Raw genomic sequence first — 26,816 nt, 5'->3', positions numbered from 1 at the left:
TAATGCTAGGCTTTGATGATGTTCATATCATAGTATCTAAGAATAAAAGGAATAACACTTGATGAGGGTAGCACTGTAACACTGTCCTCCCATTGTCCATCCATTTGCTCCAGAGGGCACCAGTAATTTCTCCATTGTGAGACTTGTGGTTACTGTTTTTGGCATATCGAATACACCATGGGTAGCTTGCCAGGCTCTGCTGTGCAGGCAGGATACTCTCGGTAGCTTGCAGGGCTCTCTGAGAGGGCTAGAGGAATCGAGCCTGGGTCTGCCGTGTGCAAGGCAACCACCCTACCCACTGTGCTATCGCTCCAGTTCGCTTGATGAGGGTAGTAACAGTTTTTAAAGCATGATGATTTCAGAGATTGTTTTAGTTCTCTGATCTTAGAATAACTTTATTACACTATTCTTTACACTTTACAGAAATCTGAGTTGTTTGATCAATATATTTTCAATATTTTTTAACAATCTCTATATCTTGCTTATAAAATTTATTTATGTATTGTTTAATTGAGTCAGGCAAGACATGTTTGAGGAAGCTTAGTAAGTAGCCTTCATATGGGCCATCATGTTTCCATATGGGTTCTATCTTCATAAATTTCTAACCTTGATTTTTTTTTTCCAGGCTTTAAAGAACATACCTACATTCTGTCACCAATGTGATATTTTACTTTGGGGATACTTTCCCTGAGATCAGATTATAATCATATCCTACCTAGAATACCTTTTTTCTAAGATTAAGGCATATGGGAGGCAAGTCTATTAAGCAGTTTGTTTTTTGGCAGAGATCATTAGTCTTTTTGTTTATTTGGGGGGGCCACACTTAGTGGTACTCAGGTATAATTTAACTCTGTATACAGGGATCACTCCTGATGGTGCTCCGGAAGCAACATACATGCCAAATTTGAATACTTTGTGGCGAAGTCCCCATTAGATTCCTTGATCTACTAATTCATGTTTCTCTTTTCCTTAAATAGTGCTGAATCAAAATATCAAATCCTTGCTCTTTAGCTTTCCAAACCTAGCTCTCGTTCAAATTAGCTGCCTTCCCATATCAGTTTTAAAAGTATGTGGCAGAAAAGGTGTTTCATTCAAGCAACTTCTTTTTAACTATAAAAATTATGCATTTTGAGGACCAGGAGGTAGCTCAATGGTAAAGCCTATGCTTTACTTCAATAAATTTGATCACCAACGTCCTCCATGTCCCCCCACCCACCCCTCTGCCAAATTTCTTAAATTTGAGTGATTTCATGTATTTTCAGCAATCTTCTTTTTTTCTTTTTGGGTCGCACCTGCAATGCACAGGGGTTACTCATGGCTCATGCACTCAGGAATTACTCCTGGCGGTGCTTGGGGAACCATATAGGATGCTGGGAATCAATCCGGGTCAGCAGTGTGCAAGGAAAACACCCTACCTACTGTGCTATCGCCCCAGCAATCTTAATGATGCCACTTATCAAAATGATGAGTTTTATCATTATGTATCAGAACTCTCTAGATTTACTCTCAAACATTTTCTAAGCTACATTTTCCAAGATTAGCCTACTCCTAACTGTTTGAAGACCCTCCACATAAAACTCACAAGATAATCAGAATCTGCCACTGGAAAAGTTGCAATGTACTTGGAGGAAAATACAGGGCTTGCTTTTGTTTTCAAGTCTACAAATAGCACTTTCAAATGAGCTTTAGCTTCCATACCCAAGTTAACAGGAATTATTTATTTGCTTTGTATTTGGACAAAATTCCAGCCACCAGAGATAAGCGTATATATGTGGAACATGAGTTTTGTGTACAGGTGTTACTGTTTTTTTTATAGGCCTTAGATTGTGTTAGTAGACAAATCCATTCTCACTCCCTGCTGTAAATTATCAGTGTATCATTCTCTGAGAAATTAGGTATACCAGTTATTTTTTATTTTCAAATTTACTTCTGATGTTCCAACTAAAACACAAGGAAGAAATATATAAAGTTCTCTAGTATAACCATCTTGGATATACAGTTTCCAAGGGTATAATTTTAAATGCAATGTTCTTTATCAGTGCTATTTAAAAAATTAATTATTTCTGCTATATTACACATTATTAGATTTGTCTAAGGAAGATAATGGGTTTTAGCTTAAAATGCTTATACTCCACATTTTGGACTCAATTCAGTGTTTTAAGAGAATGTGTATGTGTGGATACTAAGACTCCCTATATCTGGGCTATTGTCTACTTATTTGGAGATATTAATTCAAGGATGCAGGATGTAATGTCTGAATATTAATGGTACTATAATGAACTGCAATAGTGCATGCTCTGTCATTGGAAGTTAGACACAAGCATAACCACTCTCTAGCAAAGATGCTACAGAAGGTATTCTTTGACAAATGGAAATTTAACTTTCTGTTTCTTTCCGTTTCATTTTCTATTATTAGCAACACTATATTTTCTTAATTTAAGACTGATAGCTTATCATATTTTTTACCAGGATGTATCATAAAATGAATAGAGATTTAACAAAGGGTGTTTTAAGTTTTCCTAAAACGTTATTACTAAATTTAAGGTGTGCCTTAGAATTGAAGAAGAAATGTACCAGTTAAAATTTTTAACTTCAAGTAAAAAGAAACTAATTCAAGATAATTGAAAAAGAAAATGAGAACAGGAGGTTGACCCCATGGCTTCGCGGCTGGCCCCACGTTCCAGGGAAAGGTCAACTCAGAGAAGCGATCACCAACTACATTGTAGTCGAAGGCCATGTGGGGGAAGGGAGTTGCGGGCTGAATGAGGGCTAGAGACTGAGCACAGCGGCCACTCAACACGTTTATTGCAAACCACAACAGCTAATTAGAGAGAGAAAACAGAAGGGAATGCCTTGCCACAGTGGCAGGGTGGGGTGGGGGGGAGATGGGATTGGGGAGGGTGGGAGGGACACTGGGTTTACGGGTGGTGGAGAATGGGCACTGGTGAAGGGATGGGTTCCCAAACTTTGTATGAGGGAAGTATAAGCACAAAAGTGTATAAATCTGTAACTGTACCCTCACAGTGATTCTCTAATTAAAAATAAATAAATTTAAAAAAAAAAAAAAAAGAAAATGAGAACAAGTTATAGTCAAAACAAGAACACATTAGAATTTAGAATTATCTCACCAAACTCAAAATGTAGCAAGGCAGCAAATCAAACTTTCAGGATCCAGGAAACTAAGAACTAAAAAGGAGCCCAAGATTTTCTTTCCCTGCTCTTTTGTTTATGCAGTTTGTTTGGTTTTTTGTTTGTTGTTATCTTTTGCCAATTTACTCTTGATTCATAAACTTCAGTTAAAGCTAAACTTTAACTGAAGTTAAAGTTATGTCTAATTTTGTCTAATTATGTCTAATTCTGCAACTTTTATTGGACAATCTGGGTTGGGTTTGTGTCCTAATTCCAATAATATACTGGCCATGATGGATGGAAACAAAATTAAAATGTGGCAGTCAAAAATCTACCATCAGGGGCTGGAGCGATAGCACAGCAGATAGGGTGTTTGTCTTGCACGCGGCTGACACGGCTCGAATCCCAGCATCCCATATGGTCCCCTGAGCACCGCCAGGAGTAATTCCTGAGTGCAGAGTCAGGAGTAACCCCTGTGCATCTCCAGGTGTGACCCAAAAAGAAAAAAAAAATCTACCATCAATTGTAATTCAAAGTTTGATCTGAAATTGTTCTCTTATTCATGGGAATATAAGTGGAAAGTTCTGAAATAGAGCTGTCTAAAGGAGCCCGTCCTTCCTTCCATGCCTATTGGATAATTTCTTTTTTTTATATATATTTTTTATTAGTTTATTTTTAATTAGAGAGTCAACGTGAGGGTACAGTTACAGATTTATACATTTTTGTGCTCATGTTTCCCCCATACAAAGTTCGATAACCCATCCCTTCACCAGTGCCCATTCTCCACCACCAGTAAACCCAACATCCCTCCCACCCTCCCCAGTCCCGTCTCCCCCCACCCACACTGCCACTATGGCAGGGTATTCCCTTTTGTTCTCTCTCTCTGATTAGGTGTTGTGGTTTGCAATAAAGGTGTTGAGTGGCCATTGTGTTCAGTCTCTAGTCTATATTCGGCCCGCATCACCCTTCCCCCACATGACCTCGGACCACATTTTACTGGGTGGTCCCTTCCCTGAGTTACCCAGAATGAGAGACCAGCCTCCAAGCCATGGAGACAACCTCCTGGTACTTATTTCTACTATTCTTGGGCGTTATTCTTATAGTCTATTATTCTATATTCCACAGATGAGTGCAATATTTCTATGTCTGTCTCTCTCTTTCTGACTCATTTCACTTAGCATGATACTTTCCATGCTGATCCACTTATATGCAAACGTCATGACCTCATTTTTTCTAACAGCTACATAGTATTCCATTGTATAGATGTACCAGAGTTTCTTCAACCAGTCATCTGTTCTAGGGCACTCGGGTTCTTTCCAGATTCTGGCTATTGTAAACAGTGCTGCGGTGAACATATAAGTGCATATGTCACCTCGACTATACTTTTTGGCTTTTCTGGGATATATTCCCAGCAGTGGTATTGCTGGGTCAAATGGGAGCTCAACCTCTAGTTTTTTGAGAATCATCCATATTGTTTTCCAAAAGGGCTGAACTAGCTGGCATTCCCACCAGCAGTGTAGAAGGGTCCCTTTCTCCCCATATCCTCTCCAACAGCGGTTGCTTTTGTTCTTTTGGATGTGTGCTAGTCTCTGTGGTGTGAGGTGGTATCTCGTGGTTGTTTTGATCTGCATCTCTCTGACGATTAGTGATGTAGATCACTTTTTCATGTGCCTTTTGGCCATTCGTATCTCTTCCTTGGTAAAGTTTCTGTTCATTTCTTCGCCCCATTTTTTGATGGGGTTGGATGTTTTCTTCTTGTAGAGTTCAACTAGTGCTTTATATACCATTGATATTAACCCCTTATCTGATGGGTATTGTGTAAATATCCTTTCCCATTCTGTGGATAGTCTTTGTATTATGGTCACTGTATCTTTTGCAGTGCAGAAGCTTTTTAGTTTAATGTAGTACCATTTGTTGATCTCTGTTTTTACTAGATTGCTTAGTTCCATGTCATCTTTGAAGATACCTTTTTCTTCAATATCGTGGAGGGTTTTGCAGACCTTGTTTTCAATGTACCTTATGGTTTGTGGTCTGATGTTGAGGTCTTTAATCCATTTTGATCTGACTTTTGTGCATGGTGTCAGGTCGAGTTCTAAGCCCATTTTTTTGCATGTGGTTGTCCAGTTGTGCCAGCACCATTTGTTAAAGAGGCTTTCCTTGTTCCACTTCACATCTCTTGCTCCTTTATCAAAGATTAGATGATCATACATTTGAGGTTGTGTGTGGGGATATTCCACCCTGTTCCATTGGTCTCCAGCTCTGTCTTTGTTCCAGTACCATGCTGTTTTAATTGTTACCGCTTTGTAGTAGAGTTTAAGGTTGGGGAGGGTGATGCCTCCCATCATCTTTTTCTCAAGAATTGTTTTAGCTATCCGTGGGCGTTTATTGTTCCATATAAATTTCAGGATTGCTTGCTCCGTTTCTTTGAAGAATGCCATGGGTATCCTTATAGGGATCGCGTTAAATCTGTATAATGCTTTTGGGAGTATTGCCATTTTGACAATGTTTATTGTCCCTATCCATGAGCAGGGGATATGTTTCCATTTCCTCATGTCTTCCTTTATTTCATGGACTAGGGTTTTATAGTTTCCTTTGTAGAGGTCCTTTACTTCTTTAGTTAAGCTGATTCCAAGGTATTTGATTTTCTGGGGCACAGTTGTGAACGGGATTGCTTTTTTCATGTCCCTTTCCTCTGTCTCATTGCTTGCATATAGGAAAGACATGGATTTTTGGGGTATTGATTTTATAGCCTGCGACTTTACTGTATAGGTCAATTGTTTCTAAGAGTTTCTTACAAGAGCTTTTAGGTTTCTCTAGGTATAGCATCATATCGTCTGCGAATAGTGAGAGCTTGATTTCTTCCTTTCCGATCTGAATCCCCTTAATATCTTTTTCTTGCCTGATGGCTATTGCTAATACTTCCAATACTATATTAAGAGAAGTGGTGAGAGTGGGCATCCTTGTCTTGTCCCCGATCTTAGAGGAAAAGCCCTTAGTTTTTCTCCATTGATGATAATGCTTGCCCTAGGTTCGTGGTAGATGGCTTTGACTATCTTGAGGAAAGTTCCTCCAAAACCCATTTTGGTGAGAGTTTTTATCATGAATGGGTGTTGGATCTTGTCAAATGCTTTCTCTGCATCTATTGATATGATCATATGGTTTTTATCTTTACTTTTGTTGATGTGCTGGATTATGTTTATTGATTTCCGAATGTTCAACCATCCTTGCATCCCCGGGATGAATCCCACTTGGTCAGGATGTATGATCTTTTTGATGAGTTGTTGGATTCTATTTGCTAGTATTTTGTTGAGGATCTTTGCATCAGTGTTCATCAAGGATATTGGTCTATAGTTTTCTTTGTTAGTGGTGTCTTTGTTTGCTTTTGGTATTAGGGAGATATGTGCCTCGTAGAAACTGTTCGGAAGGGTTCCTGTCTTTTCAATTTCCTGAAAAAGCTTGAGGAGAACTGGCAACAAGTCTTCTTTAAATGTTTGGAAGAATTCTCCAGTGAATCCGTCTGGACCTGGGCTGTTGTTTTTGGGGAGACTTTTGATTACAGTTTCGATTTCCTTGATATTTATGGGCCTATTGAGGTATTTCACGTCTTCTTGGCTCAGTCTTGGGAGATTGTAGGAGTCAAGGAATTCGTCCATTTCTTTTAGGTTTTCTTGTTTCGTGGCATACAGACTTTCAACGTAGTCTCTGATGATCCTTTGAATCTCCTTGGTTTCTGTTGTGATGTCCCCCTTTTCATTTCTGATTCGGTTTATTAGGGTTTTCTCTCTTTCTTTCTTTGTGAGTCTTGCTAGCGGTTTATCAATCTTATTTATTTTCTTGAAGAACCAGCTCTTTGTTTCATTGATCTTACGGATTGTTTTTCGGGTTTCCATATCGTTAATTTCTGCTCTAAGTTTTATTATTTCTTTCCTTCTATCTGGTTTGGGTTCCTTTTGCTGGTCCTCTTCTAAGATCTTGAGCTGCGAAGTCAAGCTATCTATATAGGCCCTTTCTTCCTTTCTGAGGAAGGCTTGCAGAGCTATAAATTTTCCCCTTAACACAGCTTTAGCTGCGTCCCATAGGTTCTGGTAGCTTGTGTCTTCATTCTCATTTGTTTCGAGGTATCTCTTGATTTCTTCCTTGATTTCCTCTGTGACCCACTCATTGTTCAATAGTGAGTTGTTTAATTTCCAAGTGTTTGATTTGGTTCTCCACGTCTGTGCGTGATTAACTTCCATCTTCAGTGCATCATGGTCTGAAAAGATAGTTAATACAATTTCTATCTTCCCAATTCTATTAAGGTATAATTTGTGGCCCAGAACATGGTCTATTTTGGAAAACGTTCCGTGTGTGCTGGAAAAGAATGTGTATTCTTTCTTTTTGGGGTGTATAGCCCTGTATAGGTCTATTAGCCCTGTCTCCTCCATTTCTTCCTTCAGGGCCATCGTTTCCTTGCTGAGTGTTGTTCTTGTCGATCTATCCAGAGGTGATAAGGCAGTGTTGAAATCTCCAACTACTATCGTGGTGCTAGTTATGTCCTCCTTAAATTCTGTTAGGAGTTCTTTTAAGTATTTAGCTGGTCGTTCATTAGGTGCATATACGTTTAGGAGTGTGATTTCTTCCTGTTGTATATATCCCTTGGTCAATATAAAATGACCTTTGCTGTCCCTTCTGATCTTTTTCAGCCTGAAATCTATGCTATCGAATACTAGTATGGCCACCCCCGCCATTTTTTTTGAGGGGCTGTTTGCTTGCAGGATTCTTTTCCATCCTTTTATTTTTAGTCTGTGTTTGTTCTGACTATTCAGATGTGTTTCTTGTAGGCAGCAGAAAGTTGGGTTTAGTTTTCGAATCCATTTTGCCACTCTGTGCCTCTTGATTGGTGCATTTAGCCCATTAACATTAAGAGAAATTATTGTCATGGGATTGTGTGCCATTTTTCTGTAGGGTTTGTTGTTCTTATAGGTCTTTTCCCTTGTCTTATAGTAGCCCTTTGAGTCCTTCTTTTAAATTTGGTCTTGAGTCTATGAAGTTCCTGAGCTGTTGCTTGTCCATGAAATAGTGTATGGTTTCTTCAAGTTTAACTGAGAGTTTAGCCGTGTAGAGCATTCTTGGTGAGGCATTCATTTCCTGAAGTTTTTTCACTATATCCCACCATTGTCTTCGGGCTTGGAGGGTTTCTTCTGATAGGTCTGCTGTGAATCTAAGGGGTGCGCCTTTGTATATGATCTCCTTCTTTGATCTTGCTGCTTGCAGTATTGTGTCTCTATCCACGGCATCCATCATTCTGACTATGATATGCCTTGGGGATTTTCTATTTGGGTCCCTTTTAGCTGGTACCCTTCGGACTCCTTGGATCTGGATGTCTGCATTCTCTAGCTCTGGGAATATTTTAGCAATGATGTCTTTAATGGTGCTTTTTTCATTGGGATTGGTTCCGTGTGGTTCCGGCACTCCCATGATTCTTATGTTGTTTCTCCTGAGGTCATCCCCTAGGACTCTAACTCGCTCTAGCGCCATTTTGAGGTCTTTTACCATTATTTGTTGTTGCCTATATGCTTTGTGCAGCTCATCTTCAAGCTCACTGATTCTGTCTTCGGCTGTAGTCATTCTACTATTGAGGGCTCCTACGGAGTTTTTAATTTCATCTACTGATTCTTTTAGTTGTGTGACTTCTGTTCGTAGTTTTGAAATTTCTGCTCTCATTTCTTCCTGGATTATCTTGGTGGAGCGTTCCAATGCTGCATCCATATCCTCCCTTAATATATTGGATGTTCGTTCCATAGTTTCTTTGAGTTCGTGAACCATCCTCACAATTTCCTCTCTGAATTCTTTATCTGAGAGGAGGATGTATTTCTGGGAGGTTGCTGCTGAGGTTAGTGAGATATTTTCTTGGCTCTCTCCTGGTGGTGGGGATTTTCTCTGTTTCTTCATGTTTTTATGGGCTTTACTATCTGGAGCTCTCGTTAGCTTGGGAGGAACCTCAACTGAAGATTTGGGGCTATGCTCCTTTGACAAAAGACTTTTCTGTGCAAGTTGATGTGTTCATTGACAGTTTTCGTGAAGTTAGGATAGGCTAGGTTAGTTGAGTACTAACATATAGTAACTAAGATGATCAGGGAGTTCTTTGGAGGAATGAGTTCTATCAATTGTGGCCAAAGGACAATGCATGAAATGGTAAAAAAAAAAAATAACCGCGGCTGCCTTAGCAGCCGCCGCTCCAGAAAGAGACCACGCCCACTTTTGAGGCCTTCCCCCCCTAAGATGAGGACACACCCCTAACCAGCGGAGTGGGGACTGGTCAGGAACCGACGGCGGCGGCGGCGGTGCCAAGGTGCCAGGCAGGGGCTTCAGGACAAGCCCCAAGCCGAGGCGGGCAGGGGGCGGGGAGGGGGCTTCTCCACACTGAGGCAGGCTCTCCAAGGGATTGCCTATTTACCTGCAGGGTGGAGATTGGTCAGGAACCGACGGCAGCGGCAAGGTGCCAGGCGGGGGCTCCTATTGGATAATTTCTATAAGTGGTGTGGAAATTTTTTCCCTGGAGATAAGTGAAATAAATTTATGAGTGGTTAGAACCATTGCTTAAGGGGTTTGTTTGTTTTGGTTTGGGGGCTACACTCAGCAATGCTCAGGGATTACTCCTGGCTCTGCACTCAGGAATTACTACTGGCAATGCTCCAGGAACTATATGGGATGATAGGGATAAAACCTGGGTTGGCATCCTGCAAAGCAAGCTCCTACCCACTGCATTGCTTAAGGTTTAAATCTAGATTTCTTAGCTTTTCTTGGAGTTTTTTAATGGGAATTTCTAAAATTGTTTTTTCTGCTTTAATTATAAAATATCAGATTTAATCATGAAGCTAAGTCCTAATTTTTGCTATGTAATTTTGTATTTTTGTATTGATTTGTATTACATACTATTTTTTTCTATTTAAAGTGATAATACTCTGCATCTTTGAAGTGTTTATCATCATCATGCTGATTTTCCTCAGGGAAAGAATCCGCCTCTCCATTCTCCTGCTGAAGGAAGGGAGCAAGTAAGACCCTGATGGGGAAATTCATATACATATGCCAGTCAATCAGAATAGTCATTGCCTAGTGGATAGATTGTCCAGACTTTCTCTCTTTATAATACTTATTTTAAAGGTCTGATTTCCATTTAGTGCTGCCTCAAGTTGAGACTAATATGTCTCAACCAATAAGCTTTTAAGTCTTTCAACATCTCCAGTCCCCAGTTATCTAAGAGTAACATAAAGTTATAATCAGTCTATGTATTAGCACTTTTAACACCAAATGTATGTTACTAGAATAGCATATGTGAAAAAGAATTGATGTGCTATATAAAAATTATATTATATATTGTTTTATTCCCATAGTAATCAATGTGTTAACATGACTGGTAAGCTCATTTGCAGAACGTTAAATCACCATAATCCTATAGCCAATTGTTTGCTTTTTCCATTTCTGTTTGACTGACAAAATTTGCTAATAGGCAGAAAAGTTGATCTTAGTTACATCAGACTATATAATTTATATAAAGAACTTTTATCAGCAAATCAGATCCATTTTTATTTTTAAATTTTATAGAAGACATTACATTTATTTGTAAAATTTGCCTTGGGAAGGAGTAGTGCCTATAGTTTCCCGAGTATTCCAAAGGTTACCTAATACTGTAAACTTTTGAATAATACATGGAACATAAAGGAAAGCATTATTAGAAAACCAAAAGTGTTCTCTACTTAGAATGGTTAAAACTAAATTATTAATGACCAAGTACCAAAATTGTTTTAAAGAGTCTTCAAGATTATTTTACAAAATCATAATCATGCTATCTGAAAGCTTCTGGCTAAAATAGTCAACAAGTACTTTGTTAAATTAAACTCTTCCTTTCCACAATAACTGAAGCCCTATCATTAGCCTCTGAAAACTACTGGTTTGCTGGATTTATTTATGATATAATATGGTATTGTACAATTCACTCTAACTTGCCCTACTATTTTTCCTCTTAAGTGATGTGTGTGTGTGTTATTTGTGTGTGTGCCTGTAACTGTAAGGACCTGTGACAGGTTGATTGCTTGCTCAAAGGAAATAAAAATGGAAGGGGTGTGAAAATGGTGAATACAGGAATTTTTAACAATAAGAACAGTGAGAAGAGCAAAGCTCAAATTATCAAACCAATGCAAAGATAATTCAGTATATGTCCATGTATTAGGAATGGAAATATTTCATCATACTTTTCATGGCTATATCTGTTTTTAGTTTAATCAGTTTTCCTATGCAAAATAATATAAGGATCTAGACAAATGGAAGGAATACTATGATGATAGTGTAGTGAATCTTTATTAGTCAGAGGCATGAGTTTTGGGAATTTTGACAGTAATTAAATGTGAACATTAAAACAAGTCTCTAATTAAAAATAAATACATGAATTTAAAACATAATAATGTATTATTTGTTGCTAAGTGATAACTATTACTAATAACAAAAGAAATTTTAAAAAAGAATATGCCAGAGTTAGCAAGAAAACAGTTGATGATTATTACCACTGTTCTGAGAACTAATTCCAAGGCATTTATAATTCCTTCAAATAAAAGCTAAATTTAGACTTAAGGGAACTAATTATAACCCTGGATCATTTTGAATTTCCTCTATTTGTTGTATTTCAGAGCCATTGGATACATCCCTACTACATTATTTTATCCATTTTTAACTTACCTCTTCCTGTCTATCTGCATTTGCTACTGGGCTGTGATAGCAATGTATCCTTTAGTAACTAAACTTTTAAAACCTTAGGTCTGCGTATTCTGTTGAATTTCCCCTCAGGTAAATCGTATTGTAGATTTTTGGCTTTTCCTCATATTTAGTACTACTCTTTGGAAATATAACCTAAGAAAGATCCTGTGTATTTTATTGTACTTATTTTCCCTTCCCTTTTGGTTTATGGCCTACACCTAGTGTTTTTCAAAAGCTCATCCTGATTTGGTGCTCACTGGTTACTATCAATAGTGCTCAGAGAAACATGCAGCCCTGGGACAGGAACCCAGAGTTTTACACATGGAAGACAAATGCTCTTCCACTGAGCTATACGCACAACCCCTATTTTATTTTTGTACAGAGTCTCTAGCCATAGCTGACCTCCGTTATATTCTTCTTGATTTGACAAATAGATGAATCACTAAAATGTTAGTACTTTGTTTGGGATTGGCTTGATGACTTTTGAGTGGTGGAGGGTTGGGCAACTCCTTGGAGATCATGATGTACTAGAGATTAAACCTAGTCCTCCTCATGCAAAGCATGTACTCAGCCCATTGGGCTATCCTATCTCTCAGGTCCTAGAAAGTTTTATAAAGTTAATCTCTAAGTATCATTTTAAGTTATTTGTTATTTTTTGTATACTTACAATATACCAACAAATAATTTATCCTTAATAGAATTCAACTTAGTTACTTGGCTACAGCAGGGATACCTATATACAAAGTGGTATCCCCAGATGGACTATGTAAATATGAAAATAATACCTGTAGCCCAGAGGTAAGTTTTGTTTCTAAGGCCCCCCTTTTACTTACTTCAGTACAGAACTGTACTAAATTTCCTGTAACAGTTTTAGGAATCATCCTGACATTCTTGGGCATACATGGTAATCACCATAGATAAGGGGGGGTCAGGTAATGCTTAAGAGCACTGAAAATGGTGAGTAGACTAGAAAGTATGCTTTCCTGATCTCATTTGTCCTATCATATAAAAGTAGTTGTTATCAACAACAGAACTAATAAACATGAAATGATAGTGGGTAAGAATGATGTGCATGGGATGAAAATCAGAAACTTCTTCAAAGCACATTAAAAACTGTATCAAGGGATGTGATAAAAAATAAAGGAAGGATAACAGCAGGAATTGGTGGTGGGGAATGTGGGACATAAAATTGGGTACTACACAAGAGAAGACAGAAAAACTATTATCTTGGAATGCTAGTTACGATTCTATCATCCATGTTATCCTTTTTTGTTTTCTTTTTGAGCGCAGGTGTTTAATGCAACTGAAATTGCCAAAGTTTGCCCTGGGGCACATTGTAATTTTGCTTTCTATGGTGGAAAGACCCTGTACCATCAATACATCTCTTCCTTCCATATATTCAATCTGTTTGTCTTTCTCTGGCTTATAAACTTTATAATTGCATTGGGCCAGTGTACTCTTGCTGGTAGCTTTGCTACTTATTACTGGACCTTAAATAAACCTGATGACATCCCCTCCTATCCAGTATTTACTTCATTTGGACGAGCTGTGAGGTAAGTTCCATATTGATTCCTATACCAACTTTACCACTTATATTTTAACGTACTTACACTTCAATGTTATGCCTGTAATTCAAGTGGCAAGATAATAATGTCTGAAGGTATGATTCAAGATTCTTGGCAGTCAATTGACTTAGTCTGGTTTTATAACTCCAGTTTTATCACCCTCTAAAGTCATGGTAGGAAAGAGAAGGTCAAGAGAAGTTATGAAATGATAGCTAAAGGATGAGCATGGCTGCCTCTGTTTCATCTTGGTATCATTTTTTTGTAGATGAAGGGCAGGGTGCATTGTATATGGTTAAAAGTCTTTATGCAGAAACCTTTACAACCTGAAGGAGAATGTAAGATCTTTATTAGAAATTCAGATGCCTTTTACTTGTAAAATTACTATTGTTGTTGTTATTTGGTTTTTGGCCCACACCTGGTGGTACTGAGGAGTTATTCCTGGCTTTGGTTCAAAGGTCACTCCTAGAAAAGCTTGGGAGACCACGTGGTACCAGTTACTAAGCAGGTGTCTCCTTCATGAAAAACATGTGCATAACACCTTGGGCTATCTCTCAAGTGTGTTGTTACAATTATTTGACATTTCTTTAGATAATAGTAGATAACTTTTATTTTTTATTCATCTTTGCCCAGATATCACACAGGATCCCTAGCATTTGGATCTTTAATTCTTGCATCAATTCAGATCTTTAAAGTTACCTTAGAATACCTGGGCACTCAAATTAAAGGTAATATTCCAGAATTTCTGTTTTCTAAATATGTATGTTCTACACTTCTGTAAAAAGAATAAATTGGGGCATGGAATTAGGTGAAACAATGACTATAACTTGGACTGGGGTGGCTAAGATAGAGGTTATAAACTAGGGAGTATATTTTGTTAGTATTTTTTTTTTTTGCTTTTTGGGTCACACCTAGCAATGCACAGGAGTCATTCTTGGCTCTGCACTCAGGAATTACCCCTGGTGATGCCCAGGGGACCATATGGGATGCTGGGAATCAAACTTGGGTTGGCTGCGTGCAAGGCAAAAGCCCTATCCGATCTGCTATCACTCCAGCCCCATAAAATAGGGAGTATATTTTGAAGACAAAAACCATAGAACTTGCTGAGGGGTGTGGATAGGAGGGGGGATCAGGAGAAGCAGTTGTGAAAAAAGAATTGAGGAAATAAATGTGTGGGATGTTGCTTACTAAGATTTAGAAACAATTTCAAAGAAGAGGTTTAGAGTTGTGTTTTGATATGCTAATATTGAGCATTCTCAGGCAATTCCAAGCCTTGGGTTAAGTTTAGGTCAAACTGAAGATATAAGCATGAGAGTCTTTAGCATAAATTACATACACATGGATGCACATAGAGTTTATAGTTACATAAAATCTAATTATAACGTACTTTAAAATTTCTATTATTAATTACAAAAAGTCTTGAAACAGAAGTTAATATATATTTCCTGATTTCAAAGCTTAATAAAAATCTATAGTAAGTAAAATAGTGTAGCATTTATATGGCTAAAAATCTAAAAATAAACCCTATATATAAGACTATTCAATAGGGATATTCTTTTCAACTAACATTATTAGGAAAACTGGATATCTACATCCAAAAGGATGAAATTTAACTCATATAGTAGCACTGTAGCACTGTTGTCCCATTGTTCATCGATTTGCTCAAGCAGGCACCAGTAATATTTCCATTGTGAGACTTGTTACTGTTTTTGGCATATCGAGTACACCACGGGTAGCATGCCAGGCTCTGCCATGCCAGCGGGATACTCTTGGTATCTTGCCGGGCTCTCCAAGAGGGATGGAGGAATCATACCCAGGTCAGCCGTGTGCAAATGCCCTACCAGTTGTGCTATCACTCCAAGCTGGTCAGCCTTAACTTATATCATGTACAAAAATGTATTTCATAATGAATTAAAATCCTAAATATTAAAACTGCAAAACTTTAGAATAAACCATAGAAGGAAATCTCCCTGACATTGAATTCGATAACAGTTTCTTAGATATGACTTCATAAGTATAGCCAACAAAAGAAAAAATAGTAAATTAGTGTTCATCAAAATAAATATTAATCCAAGAATACTATCAAGAGAGAAAGACACCCCACAAAATGGGAGAAAATATTTGCGAATTATATGCCACACAAGTTCTCATACTTGAAATATATGAAGAATTTCCATAACTCAAACAGAAAATCAAGAATTTCTGTAACTCAAACAGGGTCAAGGAATATTTGTGATTATGTAATATTTTCAACTTTGAGATATAACTGATAAATAACATTATTAATGTATTTACCATGCAACTTGTTGACTTCATACACCTATAATTTGAAAGGAGGATCACCTCACATACTAATTTTTCTTTCTTTGTTTCTTTTATTTTTTTTTTGAGGAGACTACATAAGTTATATCTTGGAAAATTTGAGGTATACAATATCTCTTCATTTTTTGTTTGGGGGGGTCTAAACCCAAAAGTGCTCAGAGCCCATTCCTAGCTCTGCACTTCAGGATCACCCTTGGTATAATTCTGGGGACCACATGTAGTACCAGGTATCAAACCTGGCAGGCAGCATTTAAATAGCAGCAGGTAGGGCTTTTTGTCTTTCATGCCACCAACATGGATTTGATCCTTGGCATCTCATATAGTCCTCCAAACACCTGTGTCAGTCACATACAAGGCCAATGCCCTGCCAATTGTTCTGCTGCTCTGTTCCTCTATTAGACCTTAATACCTTGCTCATCTTATTGAAAAAAAAAAAGCCTATACATTTTTTTCTAGCCTCTCTCTATTTCTCCCACCCCTTTGCCTATGTAAACTAACATTTCACACTGTTTCCATTAGCTCATTTTTAATTTTAATTGGTGCCTGCAAGTAATGCCATATGTTTTTGCCCATATCAATTATTTCATTTAATTGTGCCTCCTAAGACAACTTTTGCTGTTGTAAAAGCCATATTTACTCCATTTTAAAGACTTAATAATATTCTTTTATGTATTTTCAACACATTTTCTTTATTTCTTCACTATATAATGGCTTTTATGTTATAAACAATATTTCAAAGAAACATGGGAAGGCAGCTATCTCTGAGATAATGGTTTCATTTCCCTTGGCAATGCATAAGTGGGTCATGCGCACAGCACTGCATGAGAGCTCCCTTTTCTTTATATCCTCACCAACACTTGTCATCTCTAGTATTTTTGTTTTGGTTTGGTTTATTTTTGATTGTAGAAATCCTAACATGTGAAAGATAGTGTCATACTGTTGCTTTTATTTTGTATATATATGTATATGTATATTGTTCATTTCTCTGATGATTAATAATCTTCAACTCCATTTTCCCTTTTGGTTTTGTTTGTTATGTTTTTGTGCTTTGCTCAGGGTTTACCCCTAGCTCTGTGCTCAAGGATCACTCCTGACTTGGCTTGGGTATCATACTTGGTTCTGAGGATTGAACTGGGGTTGAACACAAAGTATTTAATCTCCACATGTAGACTATTTTTCAGGTTTTTCTTATATTTGACTTTTTTTCATTGAATTGTCAAAAAAGATGCTTATATTAATTCTCATTAAGTTTATTGAGACTTGGGGCTGGAGTGATAGCACAGTGGGTAGGGCTTTTGCCTTGCATGCAGCCGACCCAGGTTCAATTCCCAAAATCCCATATGGTTCCCTGAGCACTGCCTGGAGTAATTCCTGAGTGCATGAACCAGGAGTAACCCCTGTGCATCGCTGGGTGTGACCCAAAAAGCAAAATTTATTGAGACTTGTTTTTTGGCCCACATGTGATCAAAAAGTGTGATTCATGAGCACTTAAAAATGTCAAATACAGATATCTTACAGTGATTCATTTAATAGACTATAAATATCTGTATGACCATCTGACTTAACATTATTGTTTAAAGCCAATGTTTTCTCAATGATTTTCTGTCTGGATGATCCAGTATATTAAATGGGCTATAGACTGAGGCCAGAGTGATAGTACAGCAGCAAGGGCTTTTTGTCTTGCATGCCACCAACTGGTTTTGATCCCCGATTTCCCATATAGTCCTCCAAGCACCACCAGGAGTAATTTCTGAGTACAGAGCCAGTAATAACCTTGGAGCATTGCCAGATAGAGTCCCCAAACAAACAATTAAAATTTAAATAGTGTATTAAAATTTTCTACTATTATATTGCTTTTCATTTCTCATTAGATCTATTTATATTTGCTTCATATTTATATACTCCATTGTTGAGAATATACATTTATAAACCCTTGATTAATTGACCCTTTCATTATTAAATTATGGCTGCTGTGTCTTGTCACACCTTTTTATTTTGGCTTCATGTTATTTTGTCTTATAAAAATATATAGATACTCCTGATTCAATTTGGTTTCTATTTATTTTTTAATTTTTATTTGCCTCACTGTGGTTCTCTTAAATTTAATCTATTTTTGGTATTTTTTTAACTTTCTAGATATGGATGTGTTTCCCCATTATTAGGGTATAAACTTTCTTTCCCTTTATCTCTGTCTCATTTCTCATCTTAGTTCCTCTTTAATGTATGTGTTAATCTGCTTGATGATCTCCCATCGGTTCTTTAAGCTAATTTCACTTTTTTCCCTTCTTCTTTTTGTTCCAATTGAAAGAATTGCTCTGCCCTGACTTTGAATGTTAATCTTCTCTTCCTCTTGCTCTAGTCTGCAGTTCACCATTTCTGTTGAACTTTTCATTTATTTGTATTATTTTTTTTCTTTTTGGGTTACACCCAGTGGTCCTCAGGGGTTACTCCTTTGCTCTGCACTCAGGAGTTACTCCTGGTGGTGCTCAAGGGACCATATGGGATGCTGGGAATCAAATCCAAGTTGGCGGAGTACAAGGCAAACGCCCTACCCACTGTGCTATTGTTCCAGCCCCTTTATTTGTATTCTTCAGCTCCCTGAATGATGTCTGATAGTTTTTCTTTCTTGAAGTTCTTGCTCTGGTCATGCCTTGTTTCCCTGCTTAGTGAGAGTATCTTTATAACACCATTTTGAAGTCTATCAGGTTAAACAATTACGTCCATTTCTGAAGATTTTTGGTTGCTCTTTTGTTTCTCTTTGTAATTCCCTCCCCCACCCCTTATTCTCTATACTTATTTCCATGCATTAGCTAAAACAGTCATCTCTTCTAATTTTGACTGACTGTTCTTATGTAGGAGAAAATCTTTGTTAGTAATTCCAATCCAAACTTCTGGGGCTCTCAAACCTTTGTTAGCCACAATAGTCATTCTTACTGGTTCACATGGTTCACAGTAGTTAAGAATGCACCGATGGGGCTGTAGCGATAGCACAGCGGGTAGGGCATTTGCCTTGCACACGGCCGACCCGGGTTCGAATCCCAGCATCCCATCTGGTTCCCTGAGCACAGCCAGGAGTAATATTCCTGAGTGTAGAACCAGGAGTAACCCCTGTGCATCGCCGGGTGTGACCCAAAAAGCAAAAAAAAAAAAATGCACCGAGATTTGTCAGTATCCCCACAGTGCAACCTGCTTAGAATTCAAACTTTTAGGTAGCGCCTAGTAAGGTTTGCAGTTTGAATCCTTTCATGGAGAAACTGAAAGGTGGTTAATATTTTGACTGGTGCCTTCTACCAGAGCCAGGCTATACAAGCATAGTGAGGAAAGGGGACACTGCTGAACTACTTGCAAACTGCTTCTTTGTTTTCTACGATCTATGGGACTTGTGAATATGTATTCTATGGGCTATCAGAGCCAAGTGAAGTGGGGAACCTCCCTCAAACAGAAGCTGCCAAGAGTTGGAGTGCCAGACATGGATACCATTTCCTTCTAGAGAGAAGTTGGTATCTGAGTCTTCTAAGTGGAGTTAGAGGAAGGAGGTCACAGATATGTATGGTGCTTCTCCTTGGCTCCATGGAAGATCTGCAGCAAGTCCCTAAGTGTATACAAATCTGAAGTCAACCCTTCAGGGAGGAGTTTATAAAGTATGCAGTCATTTTCTTCCAGGAAAAGATTGGAATATGGGTATCTTTTTTTAAATGTAGGCTACTGCTATTTATTCAGCCACTGATTAAGGTGACTGAAACAGTCATGAACTCCACATTGTAGCACTGTAGCACTGTCATCCCGTTGTTCATATATTTGCTCAAGTGGGCACCAGCAATGTCTCCGTTGTGAGACTTGTTACTGTTTTTGGCATACTGAATACGCCACAGGTAGCTTGCCAGGCTCTGCAATGCAGGCGGGATACTCTCGGTAGCTTGCCGGGCTCTCTGGAAGGGACAGAGGAATTGAACCTGGGCTGGCTGCGTGCAAGTCAAACGCCCTATCTGCTGTGTTATCGTTCCAGTCCATATTACTTTTTTTAAAAAAATTTACTGAATATCTGTGAGATAGGCCTTCGCAAAGCTGTTCAGTCATACAACGATCCAACACCCATCTCTCTATCAGTGTATATCTCCCATCACCAATGTACCCCATTTCCTTCCCACCATCCAACAACGCGCCACCCCTCACCCCCAACCTCCCTCGATTTTTGTGCATTATGATTTGCAATACAAATACAAAGAGGTCATCGTGTTTGTTTAGGGCTTTCAATCATTTTATTGGGACAGTAAGGCTGGAGTAGCTTTAAACTGAGTGGCAGCTTTGGGATGTGGACATTACTGCCAAGGCTTCTGGAAATACAGGGAAGTGGGGAAGGTAACCTTCCTGACCCCTAGAAAGCCCAAAGATTTCAGTCACAAAACCCGCAAATTTTCAGCAGATTATATCTTGGCGAGATTCATCCTGAGACGGGGGAGTCAGGCCGGGATCATGGAGGCAGTTTGGATGGTGGGAGCAAGGTACTGCCAGGGGCTTTGCTTGGGTTGCCCCACCCCACCTTCTGGTTCACCCCTGTCTCTTCAACCTTGCACAGGCTGAGATTTACTGCCGCTTTCGTTCTCCTTAGAGATTTATTTATGGGTCTCTGAAGCAAGGCCAAAAATGAGCTTGTATGGCTGAGCCAGAGGTGGCTGGTGGGCATGACTCCCACATACCTAACTTTTGGCTGTTTAGTTTCTCAGGAAATTTGGTCCCAAGTAGTTGGGGACCAGTCAGAGGCACAGCAGCAATTTTGGGATCTCAGGAAGTCTGAAGGTACCATAAGGCTTCTCATGCACTTGCCCCACAGGTATAGTAGACCTGATGATGTGTGGAGTATGGGTAATTTTACCTGTGCCCATTTCCCTAACTCTGGTTGATGGGATAGAGGGTTGGGTGGGAAGGTGCTCATAGTTGAGTGTATGTATGTATGCTTGTTAAGAACTGCTTTTTTGTTTTCCAAAGTGTAGTGCGTGGATATTGTAATAGGAATATAAAATATTGTGTAGCCATTTTAGAAAACAGTATGTTCAGTACTCAAAATGTTAAAAAAATATATAGGCTGGGAGCTGGAGCAATAGCATAGCGGGTAGGGCGTTTGCCTTGCACGCAGCCGACCCAGGTTTGATTCCCAGCATTCTATATGGTCCCCTGAGCACCACCAGGAGAAATCCCTTAGTGCAGAGCCAGAAGTTGCATTGCCGGATGTGACCCAAAAAGCAATACATATATATATATATATATATATATATGTATGTATATTTATTGCCACATGATACAACAATATCATTTCTAAATATATATTAAAAATAATTGAAAACAAAAACTAAAATACTTGCATACCAAACTCATGACAGTATTATTCAAATATCAAAAAGGAGAAGCAACTCAAATTTCCATTAATAGATACAGGGATAAACAATGTGATACATGTACATAATGTAATGTTATTTAGCTCTAAAAACAAACAAAATGATGAAACTTTAAATTTTTTTGCTAAGTTAAATAAACAAGACCAAGACTAACAAGGTTAAGTATAATATGAGGCAAACTCATAGAAAGAGTTTATAATTTACAGTGTCGGGAACTGGAAAAAGAGGAGAATAGGTTTGTTTTAGTAGGTACAAATATGCTGCTTAAAATGAAAAAAAAAATCTGGAACTAAAAGGTATGACTGCACAACATTGTGAATATATTTAATGTTAGTAAACACTTAATATGGGTAAAAATGGTACTTTACATATATTTTACTGCAATTATAAAGTGTAAAGCCCATTAACATTTTTTAATTACTTTTGATTTGTAAATCATTAAAGATTTAAGCATCTTCTTCTCATAGATTCTGAGAACAAAGTTGCTAAATTCCTACAATGCTGTCTGAAATGCTGTTTCTGGTGTTTCGAAAAAGTGGTAATGCTTTTGAACAGAAATGCCTATATTATGGTAAGTAGATTAATTGTTATCTATTAAGTGTTTGCAAACCCAAATACTATGTCTATATTTCTATCTCTAGAACACTTTGATATCATGCAGTTAAATTTGTCACTACAGTGTTATAAGAACTTGTGCATCCGATATAGTATTGAGGGCTTTGCTTTTTGCTGATAGTATCTTAGCTTAATTATTAGTCTCAATATTTTTGGAGAAGTAAAATTCATGTAACATATAAATTTGAAAATGTGCTATATTAGGTTATTTTTGTGTGTGTCTTGCCCTAATTTGGCACAAAGAAAGCTTACTTAGCCTATGTTTCACTCTGATAAGGAAATACTATTTTAGTTCTGGGATTTATCCATACAATGCCTTATTAATTGAATATTATGTTGAAATGTGGAAATTGACAATGTCTAACTAAATATGTTACTTGTGTCTTATTGCAACATTAGCACTTCTAAGGGGATTTTTCAAATAGGATATCTAAGACTAAAAGTATTCTAAATTTTAACTACAAGCTTAAGACAATTGTTTATTACCACCATGGATAGGGTCAAGAATTGTGATTCACAATGGCTGAATAAATAGCAGTGATTCCTACATTATTAAAAATAAATAAATAATTTTTAAAAAATAAATTTAAAAAATTAAAAAACAAAAAGAATTATGATTCAAATTACTCAACAGTTTACCTCCAGTGAAAATATTACACAGAGCCTTTTAATCACATCACTGTATAACTGTCATCCTGTTGTTCTTCGATTTACTCGAGCGGGCACCAGTAATGTCTCCATTTGTCCCAGCCCTGAGATTTTAGTAGCCTCTCCTTACTAGGTTTTTCCAATGATTAGAAGCTCTTTTCAGGGTCAGGGGAATGAGACCTGTTATTGTTACTGTTACTGATGTAATCCCATCAACAGCCAGGATCCAGAGACTATAAAACAAAGCTCCCGGAAGCGCGTGGCCAGATTTGCCTTATAGCCTTGGAGAACCCGGCAAGCTACAGAGTATCCTGTCCACACAGCAGATCCTGGCAGGCTCCCTGTGGCGTATTCGATATGCCAAAAACAGTAACAATGATGAGTCTCATTCCCCTGACTCTGAAAGAGCCTCCAATGAAGCACTGTTGGGAAGGACGAGTAAAGAGAAGCTGCTAATACCTCAGGTCTAGGACAAGTGGTGCCTGCTCGAGCAAATAGATAAACAAGGGGTTGACAGTGGTACAGGTATAGTGATTGTTATTGTATTTGGCATATTGAATATGCCACGGGGAGCTTGCCACACTCTTCCAGGTTATTATCAATACCCACATAAAAATCAGCAAAAGATGACTCCATTTAAACCTCATTATACATCACAAGTGAGGGCATATGATAAATAAATCTAGATAAATGCAAGATAGCACAGCAAGGGAAGGTGCTTGCCTTGCATACAGCAGACCAAGGATCAATCTCTCTTGATGCCCATGTGGGTTCTCCACCCCCATCAGGAGTGACTCCTGAGTGCAGAGCCTGGTATAAACTCTGAATACAGTGGGTATGCCCCCCCAAAAAAATCACATAGATTAAAACGCAAATGGCTAACTACTTCGTTTCCTTCCAAACTTGATAGAATGTTACCTCAACAAGGTTCCCCTAGTCCATTTAAAATTGCAAGCCACTGCCTTCCCCAAAATTCCCAATCATATCTGTTCTCTAATCCAATAGTCCTTATTTACAGATGCAAACATTTTCCCCCAGTGTTGTGGATGGAACCCAGAGCCTCACCCATGGAAGGCGAGCATCCTTCTACCATCCTACATGTCTGGCTCCCAGCTAGATAATTCAGTGTTTCTTACTTGCTGGCATTATCATACTAAACTATAAATACAAGTAGGGCAGCTTTGTTTTCACTATCCTATTCCAAGTATCTATATCTGTCGTGAATAATTTTGAGGTAATACCCAGTGGGCGCTCAGGGAGTACTACTGGTGCTGCTCAGAGGATCCTGAATTAGATCCCTGGCAATGCATTCACTGCCAACACCAAGCAAAACCAGCTACAATCTTGGTGGCCTCCAGAATCACTGGAGGGGGCCTCAGAGTCCCTTCAGCACTGCCAGGGAGGCTCCCCACAAAAATATCAAAAATAAAACTCAAGATATAGAAAACCATGTGCAGCAAATTAAGTGGCACTGGTTTCTTTGCCCTTGCTCCTGCAAATGGCATTTGAATTCAGAGGCTTAATGAGACTGATCAGGTTCAACTCCTTAGGCAAGACTCTGGAGTATAGACCTTTTTTTTTTTCCTTCCTAATGGTGAAGGGAATGTGGAAGAAAAAAGTCTTTACTTTTTTTTTGTTTTTTTTTGGGTTTTTTTGTTTTTTTTTTGTTTTTGCTTTTTGGATCACACCCGGCAATGCACAGGGGTCATTCCTGGCTCATGCACTCAGGAATTGCCCCTGGCGGTGCTCAGGGGACCATATGGGATGCTGGGATTCGAACCCGGGTCGGCCGCGTGCAAGGCAAATGCCCTACCCGCTGTGCTATCGCTCCAGCCCCAGAAAAAAGTCTTTAATCACATGGCCCAGTATATTAAAATACATTGAGTTTTCTAAGAATGTTTTTTTTTAAATTTTTTTTTTATTTGCTTTTTGGGTCACACCTGGCGATGCACAGGGGTTACTCCTGGCTCTGCACTCAGGAATTACCCCTGGCCATGCTCAGGGGACCATATGGGATGCTGGGATTTGAACCCGGGTCGGCCGCGTGCAAGGCAAACGCCCTACCCGCTGTGCTATCTCTCCAGCCCCCTAAGAATGTTTTTTAATGTGAACAATACAACATCCAACACTTTCAGCAGCAAATTCTAATGAACAGACTTCAGAGACAGATGTCATGTTCTGGGATTTAGAGAAAGGTCTACCTCCCTTTGAAGTTGTATAACCAATTCTCCCTAAGTCCAAGGACATATACCATGTGACTCACACCTTATATGTCAATGACCATGAGAGATTTTTGTTGTTTTGAAGGTTTTTTTTTTTGTTTGGGGGCATATCCAACAGTTCTCAGGACTTACTCCTGTCTCTGTGCTCAGCTATTAATCCTGATGAAGGTGAGGAAATCACATGGGGTGCCAAGGAGCAAATCCAGGTTGGCTACATGTGAGGCAAGTGCCCTACTTGCTATACAATGTCTTCAGCTCCTGTGACCATAAGAGTTTTGTGGAGTCAAAGACCTAGAGTCAAAGTGGAGTCAAAGTTTCTAGACCTCTCAAACCCAAATGCTAAGATTTAACTGTATGGGTGGCAGAACATTAATTTTCTTTTCTTATCATTGTATTGATTGTCTTCTGGTCTTATATAGGTATGTTACTGACTCCAGAATAATTCCATTATTTCTCTAGATTGCAATATATGGCCAAAACTTCTGCACGTCAGCAAGAGATGCTTTCAATCTATTAATGAGAAATGCTGTAAAGTAAGTAATCAGTTGCACATTACAGTAGATAATTGGCTGAACCTTGAACATTATATATCACATGCTATTATTCAAAGTTTTATTGGACAGATGAGACATGATATATATTATATTTTGATTTGAAATATTTAAATCTTTGCTCATACCATTAAATTCCCTCCATCTTCATGAGCTACAGTGATTTAGCACACTATTGATAGTTTCATACATACATTTTTCCCACACCATACCTACTACCAGAGTACCAGTTTCCTTCACCAATGTCCCTCTTCCATCCACTCCAAGGCCCTGCCCAGATAAAGTCAGTTCTGTAGACAAAATCTCCAGTTTTATTGTCTTTAGTTGTTACATCTTTATTGTGTATCACCATGCCCCACACATGAGAGAGATCATACTGCTACTATCCCTTCCTTCTGACTGACTTAACTCCTCATGATACCCTCTCATTCCTTCCATTTATCAGCACATTGCATGATTTAATTATTAATCACTATATAGTATTTCATTGTGTATATGTACCACAACTTCTTTATCCATTTGGTTTGTTTCTATATCCTGGCTATTGCATTAAGCACTACAATAAACATAAGTGTGCGTATATCCTTTAAAATTATCATTTTTGAATTTGTGGGGTTAGGTGTCATAAAATGGAATACTGGATCATATGGGAACTCCAATTTTACTTGTTTGAGAAATCTCCATACTACTTTCTATACAGGTTGAATTAGAGAATATTCTCACCAACAGTAAATGAAGGTTCCTTCCTTATCACATCCCTTCCAATACTGGTTGCTTCTAGACTCTTTATATATGCCATTATCACTGTCACAATATTAATTTATCATGTTTTAAGAAAATATTTTCCATCATCTACCTATGCTTTTATGCCCAATGGCATTTATTACTTTTTATCATTAAGAAATTTCCAACACAAATTTTATAATAATTTTTAGATTGCCTACCTTTCCAGTAATGATAAATCCTAAACAGAAAAAATCATAAGTACAAAATCAAGCAAACAAATGAAACATCCTCAGGATTTGGGTGTCTATTAAACCTCAAAAAAGAAATTCTAACACAACTTTATAGTGTCTAACAAGCCTGCAATGCCATCTTCTGTTTATTTCATTAAAAATAAGTCATACCTTGGTCCTGCTCTCATTTCTTGTGTTTATTAAATGCCAAATAAAATTTCAGTTAAGACACATCAAAATGAGCTCATAAATAACTATTTCCAAACAAATAGCCAAAAGCAATAGAATCTATAAACTGATCTACAGAACTGAGATTACCATGGTAGGGAGATGGTGGGGTTGTCAGGACAGGGAAGAAGTTTGAGAGGGAGCCCAGAAGCTAATGGTGAAGGTCTGGTAGGGGGTATCATGTTGGAATACTCATGCAAGAAACCCTACCATTGACAGTACTATATACCATGGTGTGTAAAACAAAAAAATATTTTAAAAATAAAGAAAAAAGCTGGAATGGCAGTAAAATAGGTATAGTTCTTGACTTGCACATGGTTGACGCAGATTTGATCCCTAGTACCCCATATGCTGCCTCAAACCTGCCAGGAATGATCCTGAGCCCAGAGCCAGGAGTAAGCCCCAAGCACAGCCAGATGTGACCCCACATTTTTTAATTAAAAAGAAAAAGAGATTACTT

The 26,816-nt window shown here is 38.2% G+C and overlaps 1 protein-coding gene across 2 annotated transcripts in view; it reads left to right on the top strand.

Annotated features, from left to right (window-relative positions):
• SLC44A5 (solute carrier family 44 member 5) overlaps window positions 1–26,816 on the top strand; it is a 386,145-nt gene that overhangs the window by 347,044 nt on the left and 12,285 nt on the right. For both annotated transcript variants that reach the window (XM_055140401.1, XM_055140402.1), the window contains exons 12-18: window positions 10,064–10,163; window positions 11,793–11,885; window positions 12,570–12,657; window positions 13,150–13,412; window positions 14,055–14,149; window positions 21,604–21,707; window positions 25,081–25,154. In XM_055140401.1, coding sequence (XP_054996376.1) covers window positions 10,064–10,163; window positions 11,793–11,885; window positions 12,570–12,657; window positions 13,150–13,412; window positions 14,055–14,149; window positions 21,604–21,707; window positions 25,081–25,154 — 817 coding nt within the window. The remainder of the gene's footprint in view (window positions 1–10,063; window positions 10,164–11,792; window positions 11,886–12,569; window positions 12,658–13,149; window positions 13,413–14,054; window positions 14,150–21,603; window positions 21,708–25,080; window positions 25,155–26,816) is intronic.

This window comes from Sorex araneus, chromosome 5 (genome assembly GCF_027595985.1).
Source record: "Sorex araneus isolate mSorAra2 chromosome 5, mSorAra2.pri, whole genome shotgun sequence".
Lineage (NCBI taxonomy): Eukaryota > Metazoa > Chordata > Mammalia > Eulipotyphla > Soricidae > Sorex > Sorex araneus.
Note: the sequence above shows the minus strand (reverse complement) of the source record. Positions and strands in the feature narration are given on the sequence as shown.